The sequence below is a fragment of the Meleagris gallopavo genome, chromosome 1, assembly GCF_000146605.3.
Source record: "Meleagris gallopavo isolate NT-WF06-2002-E0010 breed Aviagen turkey brand Nicholas breeding stock chromosome 1, Turkey_5.1, whole genome shotgun sequence".
Lineage (NCBI taxonomy): Eukaryota > Metazoa > Chordata > Aves > Galliformes > Phasianidae > Meleagris > Meleagris gallopavo.
The window spans coordinates 190,491,859-190,506,032 of NC_015011.2; the positions used below are offsets into that span (position 1 = coordinate 190,491,859).

The following is a 14,174-nucleotide window of genomic DNA, read 5'->3' on the forward strand; positions in this document are numbered from 1 at the left end:
AAAGAAAACCACCACATTTTGCCCTCTTAAAGTTTTAAAACCTTGAAGGAAAAAAAGGATTCTGAACTCCTGCAGCTCTGCTTCAGTGCCAGAATACAGAGAAGGAAAGGAGCACAGTGGTGTTACACAACTTTCTCCAGGTCACAGGAGGAAGCAGTGTGCAGTTAGACCAATTTGAAGCTTCTGGCTTTCAACAACAACTCTGAAACCTCCACCCAGACCTTCACAGAAAGGGCAGCTACCTCAACCTGGGAGCACGAGGTGGAAAGCAGAATAACAAAGTGATGTTGTGATACTGTGAACCTCTTCCTAAGCCCATGAGAGGCTGACCCATAAAAAATCTTCAGTACAACTGCAATAAAAGTTGGACCCGCAGAAGCGTGGGAGACAGCCACTCTTACCCATGCAGCCTTCCTCTTCATCAACAAACATTTTGGATTTCAGCACACGCTTCCGTTTCCTCTTCTTTCCCCCAGTTGAAGCCTGAAGGACATCACAAGATTGTGAGACATCAAGAGTTAAAGCCCTGTGCACGGCCCCAGGGCACGAAAGCATCCGCCCCAGGAGTCTCTCTAACCAAACTGATAGAGAACGTTTTGTGAATTCCCCTCCCTTCTCAGAATAGCCCAGTCTAAGTCTTGCTAATGCCACTGCTCTCCCCATCCCACCAGGATGAATTTCAGAGAAACCAAACAACTGAAATGAGACAGCAGCTTCTTCTGTCTGCCAGCACAAGGGGCACATTCCTCTTGCAGGGCACACGACATTCTGAAACGTGTTTAGCGCTGTGTGGGGTTGTTTCATTATACCTCTGAATAACGAGGAAATAACAAGGTGTGCATGACACCAGGATGCATGCTGTGACGAACAGCTGTGCTTTCAGTAAAGCTACACGTGTTTTTTCAGCTCAGGGGTTGACTTTGTGCCAACTAGAGCCCACCTCTCTTACGCAGCAGCGATACAAAGCTGAACACTGAGGTTCTCTAGTTTCATTCTGGCCCTGCCTCGACTCCGGAGGCCAAGATTTACAGGGGAGAGTGTAAAATGTGAGCAACAATTCATAGAGCCATTAGGAGGATAAAAGGGAAGAAAACTGTGCTATATCAGCAGAAAAAAAATCAGAGTTTAAGTAAAGTTGTGCTCTAGGTAATGAATGAAGTGGTGAACATGATGGATTCTTTCAAGGTGGATCATGTGATGGACGTGGCAGATGAACAGGACCATCCCCTTGGCATCTGAAATGATGTGGATGAGCAATGCCCATCACGTCAAATGAAAGCAGAAGTTAATCACCATGATGTGATCTTACCTCAGCAGATGCTGGCTCCAGCTCAGCCTTCAGAGCAGGTACCAGAGGTGGTGGAGATGGAGCTTTCTCTTCCTCGAGTATGGGAGATGCTGGGACATCTGCCAGGAAGAACACATGAACACCTTAGCAGCAGTCAGGTCCAATATCCCCTTGCCTCTACCACTGTCTCATATCATGCCATCTAATTTAACTTTGAGTAATTGCTTACAACTTGAATTTAACTTGAGATTTACAACTTCTAACTTAGATCTGAAGACAACACATTCCAAGAAGCCATCTCTAACCCGACAGCTCACCCTGCACCAAGGTGCTACACGCTGGAGCTCCAGAAGAAAGCATGGTCAAGGATGGGAGAAGCATGTTTGGTATTTTTGGAAAGCCAAGCTTGGAAAACCAACACCAAAATTAGAATGTTTCAGGCATGTATTTCACCTGTTCAGAAAGAAAAGGGACTGGAACCTGTACAGGAATTGCAAGAGTCAAGGCTAAGACTACATATTCTCAAATCACTGCGTGACCTCTGTTTCTCTGCCTCTCCCTGAGTAGCAAAACAGAGTAATTGCTTCAGAAATGGCATTTCAAATCCCAAACCATCAACCCTATTAGCTTGAAACTGCCTTCATAGAATGATAGAATGGCCTGGGTTGCAAAGGAGCACAGTGCTCATCCAGTTCCAACCCCCTGCTGTGTGCAGGTCACCAACCAGCAGCCCAGGCTGCCCAGAGCCACATCCAGCCTGGCCTTGAATGCCTGCAGGGATGGGGCATCCACAGCCTCCTTGGGCAACCTGTTCCACTGCCTCACCACCCTCTGCATAAAAAACTTCCTCCTCACATCCAACCTAAACCCTCCCCTGGCTCACCTTAAACCCCCCCCTTCGTTTAATTCATGCAAGAATTAAACATGATACTGCCTACCCCACAAGATTTTAAGGAAGACCACGGGGAAAAAAAACCAAAACAAACAAAAACAAACTCCAAACCACTCCAAAAAGCTCAGTCCATTCTCCCATCTGTCACTGCGTTCATCTTTGTGCAGCAGATGGATGCAGTGACTGAGATGCTGGAATCCCTCCAACACTTGCACTGCCCCACATGCTCAGGGCCACCTCCCCAGCTTTGTACGGTGCAAAACCAACACTGAAGGGTCTCACAGCAACATCAGACAGGGGTGAGACCAGCAGGGCACGCATAAGTACCAGAAGGTCGAGGTCACTTCTATGGGGCTGGCAGAAGCACAGAGCTGCGACAGCTTAGCAAAATCAAGGCAACAGGGGAGTGGGGGTGGGGGGGACAGGAGCAGCACTGTGACTAATTGAAATGACTTCAACGAATCCTCTCCAAGTCCACCTACGAAATACTGCCATGCAAGCCCTCAACTGCGGGGGAGAGCAAGGAATGTGGGGGAAGAAACTCCTCATCTGACCTATTGCTTAACAATAACAAGGCTGCGGCTGGCTGCGAGGACAGAGCGCTGCTTGGCTTCTCCTCCCAGCCCTGCTGGCTGCAGTGCTGCCTTCACGCTGTCGTCGTAACACGAATTTTGGATCCGTAGCTGTCCCAAGTGATTAGGTCAGTGTGAAGAGTTACGACTGTGCCAGGCGTGCGGCCAGCTGACCTTCACAGGTTAAGAAGGGCTCAAGCGAAACGGTGGTTGGCTGCCAACGCTCAATAATAAATTACATTCTTCAAACGAGGACTCAGCCTCCTAACTACTGCAGTAAGCGAGGCACAGAAATGCAAACAGAGTGGGATAACATGACTCGGGATTTCACCTTGCTCCAAAGCACCGGGTCTGGCAACTGTGCTAAGATAAAGTCAAACAAGGGACCTGCTTGGAGGTGCTAACTGCTGGGGGACCGCAACAAGGACTCAAAATCCTCAGTGTTTCTCCCAGTCTCATGGCAACTGCAGGCTGAAAAGCCCACAGGTTGCACAGCACCGAACTCTGCAGGCTACCCGAGCTGGCTGCATCCACTGCAAAATATTTGTAAGGAGTGCGTACGCTAGGAGGGCTGAAAAATCAGCCTGGTGAAAAGCTGTCAGCCTCTGCTTGAGGGGTCTTTGCGGGGTCAACTGAACTGCTTTTGCTTGGGGGAAATTTGGGTGATTCCCCAGCCTCCTCTGAACGACTTACCCCAGCTTTAGCAGGCAGAAAACACCTCCTTCCCACGGCAGTGCTTCAGACCACCATCGAGCTGTGGCTCTGTTGCTTTGTTATCCTCTTGCAGCCGGCAAAGCCCTCTGACATGTGATAACTCCTGAGTCAACCTCTTGCTGCTGCCCACAGTTTACTCACCAGCAACAGCTGCGTGAAATGGATACACGTTGGGCAACTGGATGTACCAAAGATGTAAATCCTGGCTTTGTTTGGTTTGCACTGACCCTGCCTGGAAAAACTGTGAGAAGCTTTAATGCTTCTGCTGCAGCTCTCTGAAACTGATAGAGTTTGTAGGTTACAGTGCCACTGAAATCACCCTCCAAAGTGGCTGTAAAACACTTGTCAACACTATGAAACTGCGCTGGTGTTGGTATAGCTGGAGCTGCCAAACCTCCTGTCCTCTGTGGACACACTTGTGTGGTTTATTCTGGCACTGGAAGCAAAACAACCTGCAGTGACTAAGGCACCCTCAAACCAATATAACTTTTAATGAAAAATTATTTTAAATGGAGATGATTGTGCCTCATGGCCCTCTCTGTATTTTCAGCTTGGTACAATGTGCTGACACTTGTGGAAGAAGAGCTTATTTTGGGCTCCCCACTACCCTTGAAATCATAGCATCATAGAATGGTTGGTTTGGAAGGGACCTCAAAGCCTTCCCAAACCCGAACCCCTGTTGTAGGCTGGGTGCCCCCCACCAGCTCAGGCTGCCCAGGGCCCCTCCCACAGCCTCGGGCACCTCCAGCCTCCCTGGGCAGCAGTGCCAGGGCCTCTCTGCTCTCTGAATGCAGAATTTCCTCCTCGCATCTGACCTAAATCTCCCTCTTTTAAATGAAAGTCATTTCTCCTTGCCCTATCTCTATCTGCCTGGGTAAAAAGTCTTTCCCTCCTATCTATCAGCTCCCTTCAGGCTTTGGAAGGCCAGAGTGGGGTCTTCCAACAGCCCTCCCCTTTCTCCAGGCTGAACACCCCCAGCTCCCTCAGCCTGTCTCCATAGAGAGGTTCTCCAACCCAATGGAAATGGTTTGGCTCATTAGTGGAAACAGTGGAAGCTGAGCCAGGAGCCTCTGATAGCTCCTCTGGTGGTTTGGCTTCCCATCTCACCCATTTAAAACTTACCCCTTGATCATCTGTGGGTGAATTACACAGGTGGTGGCTGAGCTGTGCCAGCCTGGCAGCAGTTCCCAACTGCTGTGCAGCATATGGCACCTCTCCCTTGCTCCCATGGGGATGTGGCACAGAACAGTGTCACTCCAGGCCCCATTCTACTCACTGATGTTGCTGATAAAAACTGCCCCTGGTCTCTGCAGACACCCGTTTCCAACCTTTCCAAGGGTAAATACTCTAAAAGTCTGGCTGCTGCATGTTCATTCACATTGCCCCATCCCTGGAGGTGTTCAAGGCCAGGTTGGATGGGGCCCTGGGCAGCCTGGGCTGGTATTAAATGTGGAGGTTGAAGCAGGCAGGGTATGGAGCTTCATGATCCTTGAGGTCCCTTCCAAGCCAAGTCATTCTATGATTCTATGATTCAAAAATAAAGTTTTACCTAGCTTTCACTTTTACATCCATTTGGTTTCCATCTATTTCAAAGAAATCCTTTCAAAAACAAAAACAGGGGAGATTTAGACTGGATTTGAGGAAAATAAGAGCAGTGAGGCACTGCACAGGTTGCAGATGCCCAAGGTCAGGGGATGGGGCTGTGAGCACTGATGGAGCTGTGGGTGTCCCTCTGCAGGGAGTGGGACCTGATGGCCTTTAGGGGTTCCCTTCCAACTCAAACGATTTTATGACTCGATAAAAAAGGAGGAAGACAGGAACTCTCTGGTTTCTAATCTCTCCCTTTTGAAAAAGGGAACAGTACAAGGCTAATCTGTAGAATATGCAGATTTGTATACACTAACTGTCATTTGCAGAAGTTTACAATACATAATGCAAGCTTATTTCTCTACATGATGGAAAGAACGGAGGACTATGATGCAGGAAGAGCATCAGCAGTGACAAGAAAATCAAATTTCCTGCAGCCATCTCCAGCAGGTTAGATAAGAGAAAAACAAAAACGAACCCTCCCCAGTGAGTAGTGGGTAGGTAACCTTTCTTTTAAGGACTAAAGCTACAGAGAGCAAGGTTAGTAAGTTAACTGGGTTATCAACCTGACCTTTAGAGGTCCCTTCCAACTCAAATGATTCTACAGACTTGAAAAGTGGGCCTGGGAGAATCTAATGAGGTTCAACACAGCAAAGTGCAAGGTTTGGCACTTGGGCTGGAGGAATCCCAGGCATTTATACAGACTGGGAGGAGCAGTCCTAGAGAGCAGCCCTGCAGAGAAGGACCTGGGGGTCCTGGTGGATGAAAAACTAAACATGAGCCAGCAGTGTGCTCCTGCAGCTCAGAAAGCAAATGGGATCCTGGGCTCCATCAGCAGAGGGGTGGCCAGCAGGGACAGGGAGGTGATTGTCCCCCTCTGCTCTGCTCTTGTGAGGCCCCATCTGCAGCACTGCGTCCAGGGCTGGAGCCCCCAGGACAAGAAAGACAGGGAGCTGTTGGAGAGGGTCCAGAGGAGCCACAAAGATGAGCAGAGGCTGCAGCACCTCCCTACAAAGACAGGCTGAGGGAGTTGGGCTTGTTCAGCATGGAGAAGAGAAGCTGCGGGGTGACCTCAGTGCAGCCTGCAGGACCTAAAGGGAGCCTGCAGACAGGAGGGGAGTCAGCTCTTGGAAAGGGAGATAACAGCAGGACAAGGGGAATGGTTGGAAGGTGAGGGAGGGCAGATGGAGGTTGGATGTCAGGGGGAAGTTCTTTACTCAGAGAGTGGTGAGGTGCTGGAACAGCTGCCCAGAGAGGCTGTGGATCCCCGTCCATCCCTGGAGGTGTTCAAGGCCAGGTTGGATGGGGCCCTGGGCAGCCTGGGCTGCTGTGAGATGTGGAGGTTGGTGGCCCTGCCTGTGGTGGGGGGTTGGAGCTTCATCATCCTTGACGTCCCTTCCAACCCAAACCATTCTGTGATTCTATGAAAAGCAGTGGGTATGCAGCAAGCAGGTCACAGTACCCTAGGGAAGGCAATCCTCCATTTATGAGGGTCTGCCCCACAATATTAAAGAGTTATAACAGAAGGAGACTTGGAAAACAGACTGTGAGGTCACTTCCCAAACTTGCTGTGTCAGAACTCCATCATGAACACACGAGGCCCAGGTTCCCTAAGTCACAACAGCAAAAAGCAGATCAAACAACAAGCTTCCCGTGCTCCTAAAAACGACCTTTCCATCCATCCCTGAAGCAAAGGATTCCTTTTTGCCTGCTCTCACTAGCAGAGGATTGGTGAGCTGAGAGATTCCAGCCCAGCATGGAGCAGCACATCAAGTGGTAATTCCAATCTTCCTCTGCAGAGCACAACAACACAGCTTGTCAGTAAGCTGTGTGATGATGAGCAAATGGAAAGACCAGAAAACAGCTTACAAACATTTAAAGAAATAAATACCATGGAGTGTGGGCATACATATATTTTTTTTCAGGGCTAAACAAGGAGCTGCACACAGGAATGTGATGAAATTAAGGCTGATTATGAAGAATGGCTTCCTGAGAGATTTATCATCCTGTGGCATAGTTTCAGTGGAAGCAACGGATGCCTGATGACAGAGATCACTTGAAATTATGCTGGGCAGAAGAGAAATGATGAAAACAAGCCTAAGGTAGCACAGAGACCTCTAAGATATCCAGCTTCATTCTTGTGTTATAGATTCTCTTCATCTTATGGTTGTTTCTCCATAGCAAATAAGCAAACAGCTCCAGTTCTGCAATCCCAGCCCTCTCCTAACACAACCTATGAGCTGTTTCACCTTTTTTTTTTTTTTTTTAAATAACTGGAGCTGTACACTGCACTGTTGGTTTCAATTATTTGCCCATAATGATCTCCGAATTCTTTTCCCGATCAGTTTGTTGGATGACTGTTCCATTTAGCACATATTCCCTAACTCAGTCCCCAACTTATTTTCCAGTTATCTATATTGAACGGCATTTGTCACCTCAATTATCCAAATTCTTTGGAATCTGCCTCTGCTGTTCTTCATTATAAGCCCAAAATTTGTGACGTTCTGGGCACCCAACTCCTACCAAAGCCAACAGCCACCGAGGAGACGCAGAGTCGCATCGGATATGGCTCAGCTGTTTTGTCTCCAGCTTCTCTATTTATTTTTTTGGAAATCTTGCTTTCAATGCTGTCTTCCAAACCATTTCTATAAACAGACAGAATAAAGATGCTAAAAATGACCCCGGGAAAGGGAAGGTCACTTTACAATTTCTTACTAACCAAACAGGTTATGACCAGCCCTGCAGCTCTGGAAGGCACGGTATCTTCCCAAAACCTCCCTTGCACACATCAGCATGATGGGCAGCACACTTGGTGATGAGACAGCCAGATCTGAGCTAAGCTAAAACAAAGACTGAATGACTGAGGCACCCCAACGGAATGCCAGAACGCTCACAGCATTAGAAAACCAGAAAGCTCCAACTACAGCCATTTGCACAGTTGTCAGCCCTCTCTCAATCCCTCAGTCGTTGACCAACTGCCTCAGATAGGAGCACTGCTGGAGTCAGGCCCCTGACCCACATGGCTGCTTGTTTTTGCATCTCTTACCTTCCTCATCACTGCTGTCAGATTCCAGTTGTTTGATTCTCTTCCTCTTCTTCTTTTGATTTTCGGGCTCTCTTTCCTCCTCGTTGTCAGACTTGTCCATCCTCTTCATTTTACTGCCACAAAGAAAAATTAAAATAAGGAATGAAAACACACCATCCCTTGTGTGTGTGCATGAAAATGCTGCATGCACTGCATACATTGCTGATAGAAGAGCTGCCAGCAAGGAGATCAAATACCTCTGGTACCTCCTAAAAACCACGTGAGCATCACATGCTGAAGTATACTCACCCATACCATCAGACAGAGGTCCAAGGGCATTTTTAAGCCTCTCAACCTTACCCATATTCCGTTCTCTTAAACAAGGAGGACTTCTTCAGCCCCTCTGCAGCTCAGTGTTTTGCCCAGTGCCTCACCTAGCTTGGCCAGAGCAAGCTGGCAAGCAGGCATTTCTGATCTTGTCTCTATAGCTCAGGCTCCCAAACACTCATGTCCCCAACAGCATCGCTCAGAAGCTCTTTTGACAGACTGCTCGCCACTGACTGACTATGAGGTAGTGTCTCAGAATCCTGGAGCCATTTTTAAAGACTACTGGAAAAATAAAATAGCTTCTTTCTTTTTAATGTTGGCGAGACACGTCAGACTAACAAGCCTGGAGGCTAAAGGCCCACGTATCCTCATGGAGCTGCTATGGCCCAAGTGGCCTTCCCAACACCACGCTGCCAACACGCCGTTTCCAGGCCCCTGGACTGAATAGGACTATCAATAAGAAGACCAGTTAGCACCAACTGCCATGGTGGGCTGGGTGGTTCACTCACCTATTTAGTTAGCAACAGATTGAGACCACCAATTAATTACTCATAGGCCACCAGAGAGCCATCAGACTGTAATGATTTTTTGTCTCTGTCAGTTTGGGTTGGATTAAACACAAAGGGTTGAACTTAAAATTTACTTGGAGCTTCAGCCCAAAGTAAACCAGCGGCATTGAAAGCAGCAGTACATTTGCTATGGGAATCAACAAGCAGAACTTTGTGTGCTGGGAGCTGTGTACATATAAGCTTGGGAATATACTGCCTTCCCTGCAACACAGGTGCTCCTGCCAGCCCCCACAGATTGCCTGTGGGGTCCGTGCTCAGCCTGCTCACAGCATGAGGCTGTCTCATGGAACGCCATCCCCTCCCACTGGACAGTACCTGGACCGGGTCCCTTCCCATTTGCAAAGGCACAGATGGCCCTGAGGCATCTACAGCACTAAATGGAAAAGACATATTAAGAAAGGATTCTAAGAGAGATAAATTTAGACACGTTTAATGCTGTTTAGTAGCTGGGAAGAGGAGGCAAGCCAACGCTGTACATCCAGCCAGTTCAATGTAAGGCCATCAGCAAATAGGTTGAGAGATGACAGTGACCCTGACTAGTGTGGCCCACCTCTTTTTGTCCTTTTGTTGAATTTTAGCAGGCTCTGTTTTCCTCCCAGGTTTCTCTACTGTGGTATTAGGGGATGACTCTGGTTCTGTTGCAGGAACTGAAGTCTTGACAGCTTCTTTTTCCTCCTTTGGCTGTTCAGGCACTGAGTTGACTTTGAGTTTATCTGTGAATAAAGCATTAAAAAAGTAAAGAATGTACATATGACAAGTCATAAAGGAGCGGGTTAAGCAAAACAGTGTGCACCAACAATACAGACAGCACTACAGATGATGCATAAAAGCTTTAAGGGATCTGGATGGACCAAGCTGAGGAATACAAGGACATGCTTGGGTCTGCAGCCGATCTGCTTCTGCTGTTCCTGATGGCACAGCACAAACACAGTGCAAGTCAAAGGTGCTGCAGCAGTTCATAAACTTTGCAAAGAGGGCTGGAAGGCAGTGGCAGAAGCTGGTATGGTTATTAGAACCGTAAGGCACCACAAAGGATTGGGAATCCACCCCTTTTCTATGCATCCCCCTTGGCAAAGCAACTTCACAGTTCACTCCTCAGTTCACTCCTTTTAAATTGGAGCTTTAATTGAGCAAGAAGAGCCCAGAAACAGAGAAATCAGGATTGATGAAAAGCAATGAGAAGTGCGTGCAGCCTTCACCCTGTGCAACATTACTAAAAATACGGAGTGTGGGCTCCAGTATAAGCAGTTTGTCTCTTTCTCAGCTCCAATCTCATCAAGAATCAGTCTCTTTTGCCTATGCAGCACCATGAACACAGGCAATTCTACTGCAAAAGGCTTAAGCTAACACCAGCAAGGTGGGAATGGACAGCAAGTAAAAAAGTCAGGCTGATTTATCAACCTGATAGGTAATGCTGTTAAGTGTGGGCACATGCAGAGGTCATTTAGAAGCCTGCATCATCCCCAGCAGGAGATCATAGAATGACAGAATGGCCTGGGTTGCAAAGGAGCACAGTGCTCATCCAGTTCCAACCCCCTGCTGTGTGCAGGTCACCAACCAGCAGCCCAGGCTGCCCAGAGCCACATCCAGCCTGGCCTTGAATGCCTGCAGGGATGGGGCATCCACAGCCTCCTTGGGCAACCTGTTCCAAGGAAATGGGTGGGAAAAGCATCCAGTAGTGAGATCAAGTGCCTGGACAGTGCTGGTTGCCTGACTGAACGAGGGAAAACAGCTCCAAAGGAAGAGCCTGAGTGATAGTTGTCTTTTTATCATTGATAGCACAGGGCTGGAGGACACAACTATTGTTAACTCAGGGCTTTCTGGCAATGGTGAAGTCTTTGAAGCCAGAAAAGGCACACTGACATGTGGGAAATAAATCTTACCTCTGGAATCACCCTATCTTTTCTATACAGATAATCATTCCCTATTTGCTGGGGGCTCAGGAGAGGACCTATCCCCACTGGAAGTCACTGAAATACATCCACAAAGTTATCCTGCGTTATCTTCACCACGCAATTTCAACTTCCTGAGTTTTTAGAATGTGAGCTTTTGGTTTAGGGCCCTTCAAAGATGTAAGAACATAATGAAGTTAATTGCAGTAAGTGCCCTTAGACTTGTGAGTCTCAGGCTGAAAGCACTGTGTGCAATCTGCTGCACCAAAACAGGAGCTCAAAGATGTCCATCAGCACTGCACGCTGTGTTCATTGACTGTACCCTGCAGATTTTAACAGCTGCTTGCTAGACAGCAATCTTTGCCATTTATTCCTTCCCAGCAACTCTTCTTTAAATCCCCTGGTATTTTTGATTGGAAGAGCATCTTTGAAGAAAGCCCTGTACTGCTTTTCCAACATCTAATCAAAAGCTTTGGCATGCTTTCTTTAGCCAAGGGCAGTTTGAGTTGGAAGGAGCCTCCAGAGACCATCTAACCCAAAGCCCCTGCTCAAAGGCAAAGACCATCTCTCATTTTTCTATGCTGATTATCAGCTGTGCAGTTTGCAGGATAGGAATTAACCCTAAATCTTAACTAGAGGCTCCTCAGTGATTTGTGATGAAAAGTGAGCATCATTAACATGCTCAGTGCAACAGGTTTTGGCAAACATTCTGCCAATAGCTGATCTTCCAGCCAACAGCTAAAAATCTTTCCTGGGTTAGTCTGCACAAATACGTCATCTTATTTGATCTCTACCCAGCAAGCTTGTTGTCTGAAACGTTCCTCTTACAACTTTTCTTTAATTTTTGCCTTAAGAACCACATGCCAAAAAAATTAACCCCTCTGAGTTCAAAAGAGCAGAAGAATAGAATGGCCTGGGTTGCAAAGGAGCACAGTGCTCACCCACTTCCAACCCCCTGCTGTGTGCAGGTCACCAACCAGCAGCCCAGGCTGCCCAGAGCCACATCCAGCCTGGCCTTGAATGCCTGCAGGGATGGGGCATCCACAGCCTCCTTGGGCAACCTGTTCCACTGCCTCACCACCCTCTGCATGAAAAACTTCCTCCTCACATCCAACCCAAACCTCCCCTGGCTCACTTTAAAGCCATTCCCCTTGTCCTATCACCACCCACCCTCACAAACAGCCATTCCTCCTCCTGTTTATCTGCTCCCTTCAAATACTGCAAGGCCACAACGAGGTCTCCCTGCAGCCTTCTCTTCTCCAAGCATGATGTGGAGAACCCTAAGAAAAATGAAGGATATAAAGGAAATCCAACAAGCCTCATGTCACTGGGGTGGGGCAAACAGAGGGTGAGGAGCTCTGCTCCTTTTTCACAATTCATACCTCCCCAACACAGCTGTACAGCCAGACACCTGACATCACTAATTACTTCTAATTACTGCTTAGCAAAAAAAAAAATTGATTTCCAATATCCCTCAGGACTTTCATTTATATATTTTTTTGACTACAGAGGGTTGGTACCTAACCACAACTGACACCTGGCATAAAGCACTTACTCATGGCAGCTTTTCCAAAGAAGTTGTTCATGATGTTGGCCTTTGCTGATGGCTTACTGCTCGCTGCAGACACCTGGAAGCAAACAGAGGAGTAACCACAGGAATTATTCACGAAACACAGCCCTCAAAATGCACAGCATTGCTTCTGAACAAACAGAATTAATACGTATAATTAGCTGCCTGGTCAGCATCTCAGATTTCAACACCTGTGTAGGAGAATATGAGAAGAGTAGATAATAAATGGATCAAAAGGTTGAGAGTTCCTTAGCACTCTGTAGGCTGGGCCTTCAGAGCTAACCTAGGTCACATTCCATCTGATGGCTCACAGTGTTACTGAAAGAAGTGGTTGGGATTTGGGTCAGTTCCCAGTAAAGAACTGTTCTTTGGTTTTTTTTTGTTTTTTTTTTTTGCAAAATATCAGTGCCTCAATTCATGGTAACCGTCAGAGGAAAGAACACAGATTGGCCAAAGCATGAAGACTTTATCCAGCTCCTCTGGCACAAATGCTGCACTGCTGAGCAGTCTGCAAAGAACTATCATTGCTCTATTCCATTCCTATAGCCACTACCAAAAAGAAAAATCACACACACAAACACACACACACACCTAGGAGAGCTTGGTCTCCTAATCCCATTTATTTTTACGTAAAACAACCAGACCCTAAACTTTCCTAAACATTCAGACAAGTACGTTTCATCAGTTCTAAATCACAAAAATGAACCAAAACGTACTCCATTGTTATAAAAAAAGCCAAACCACGCACAGAGAACATTACCATTTTAATACCCACTTGGAGGCCACACTGCTTTAAAAAGACTTGTGCTAATTAGAATTAAAACATAATCCTGCGCTGGAAAAAAGCAGCAGCTGGGAAAATAAACATTTTAGTCTTGCACAGGTCAGGCTCTGAAGCTTCCCTCGCAGACCAAGTTTAAACACCTTGATACTTTTAAGACCTGGGCTTCTCACATTTCACATATTGCTCAAAACAAATCCTTTTAAGCACAATAGAGAGCACGAGATCCTCAACTGGTGTATATATTGGCATAACTGAAGACAATGGAACAATTGCCTCAATGATGCAGCTATGCTGGTTTACACTAGTTGAAGATCTGGCTCAAAGAGGAATGTCAAAGTGTCAAAGTGATGGCAAATACACTTCAGTGGGCAGGTCAAGAGTGTGGCACATATACTTCCCTCAGAGGGGACTCGATGACAGAAGGCACGACTGTGACACATTTAAACACCTACAGAAGTGTCTGAGCCCTCCCAGCAGGCAGCAAGCCTAGCACTGGAAGCAGTGGATGAGGCTGCAGCGTGGCTGGTTAAGGTTAGCTAAGTTCATAGCATCATTAAAGTTGGAAAAGAGATCTAAAATCACCAAACCCAACCTATGCCCACTGTGCCCATTACTCATTGTTGCCTTGTAATATTTGAAGGGAGTGGATAAACAGGAGGACAATGGCTGTTGATGAGGATGTATGGTAATAGGACAAGGGGGAATGGTTTTAAAGTGAGACAGGAGAGGTTTAAGTCGGATATATGTCACAAGAGCACAAGAGTGGGGGGGGCTGCGTTCCAGAGCCAGCTGGGTGTCACAGCAGCCCGGAATGCTGAGCAGAAGGGCAGTGCCAGCCACACATCGCCGCCGAGTAGCCGAGTGAGCCAGGGCTGTGGCGGGCAGGAGCAGCCCATGGCGATGGATGGGGCTGCTCCTCCTCTGCCTCACAGCCACACGCGGGGACAGGGACAC

At 47.4% G+C, this 14,174-nt stretch overlaps 1 protein-coding gene across 1 annotated transcript; it reads right to left on the bottom strand.

The window, feature by feature from the left end:
- Positions 1-294: 294 nt before the first annotated feature.
- Positions 295-12,525, bottom strand: LOC100551403 (DNA polymerase delta subunit 3-like). Its single transcript, XM_031552158.1, has 5 exons — positions 12,422-12,525; positions 9,525-9,687; positions 8,100-8,212; positions 1,310-1,407; positions 295-483 (listed from the first exon to the last, which is right to left on the bottom strand). The coding sequence occupies exons 1-5, from the start codon at positions 12,450-12,452 to the stop codon at positions 310-312; spliced, it is 579 nt and encodes a 192-aa protein (XP_031408018.1). The 5' UTR covers positions 12,453-12,525; the 3' UTR covers positions 295-309.
- Between the last annotated feature and the right edge of the window lie 1,649 nt (positions 12,526-14,174).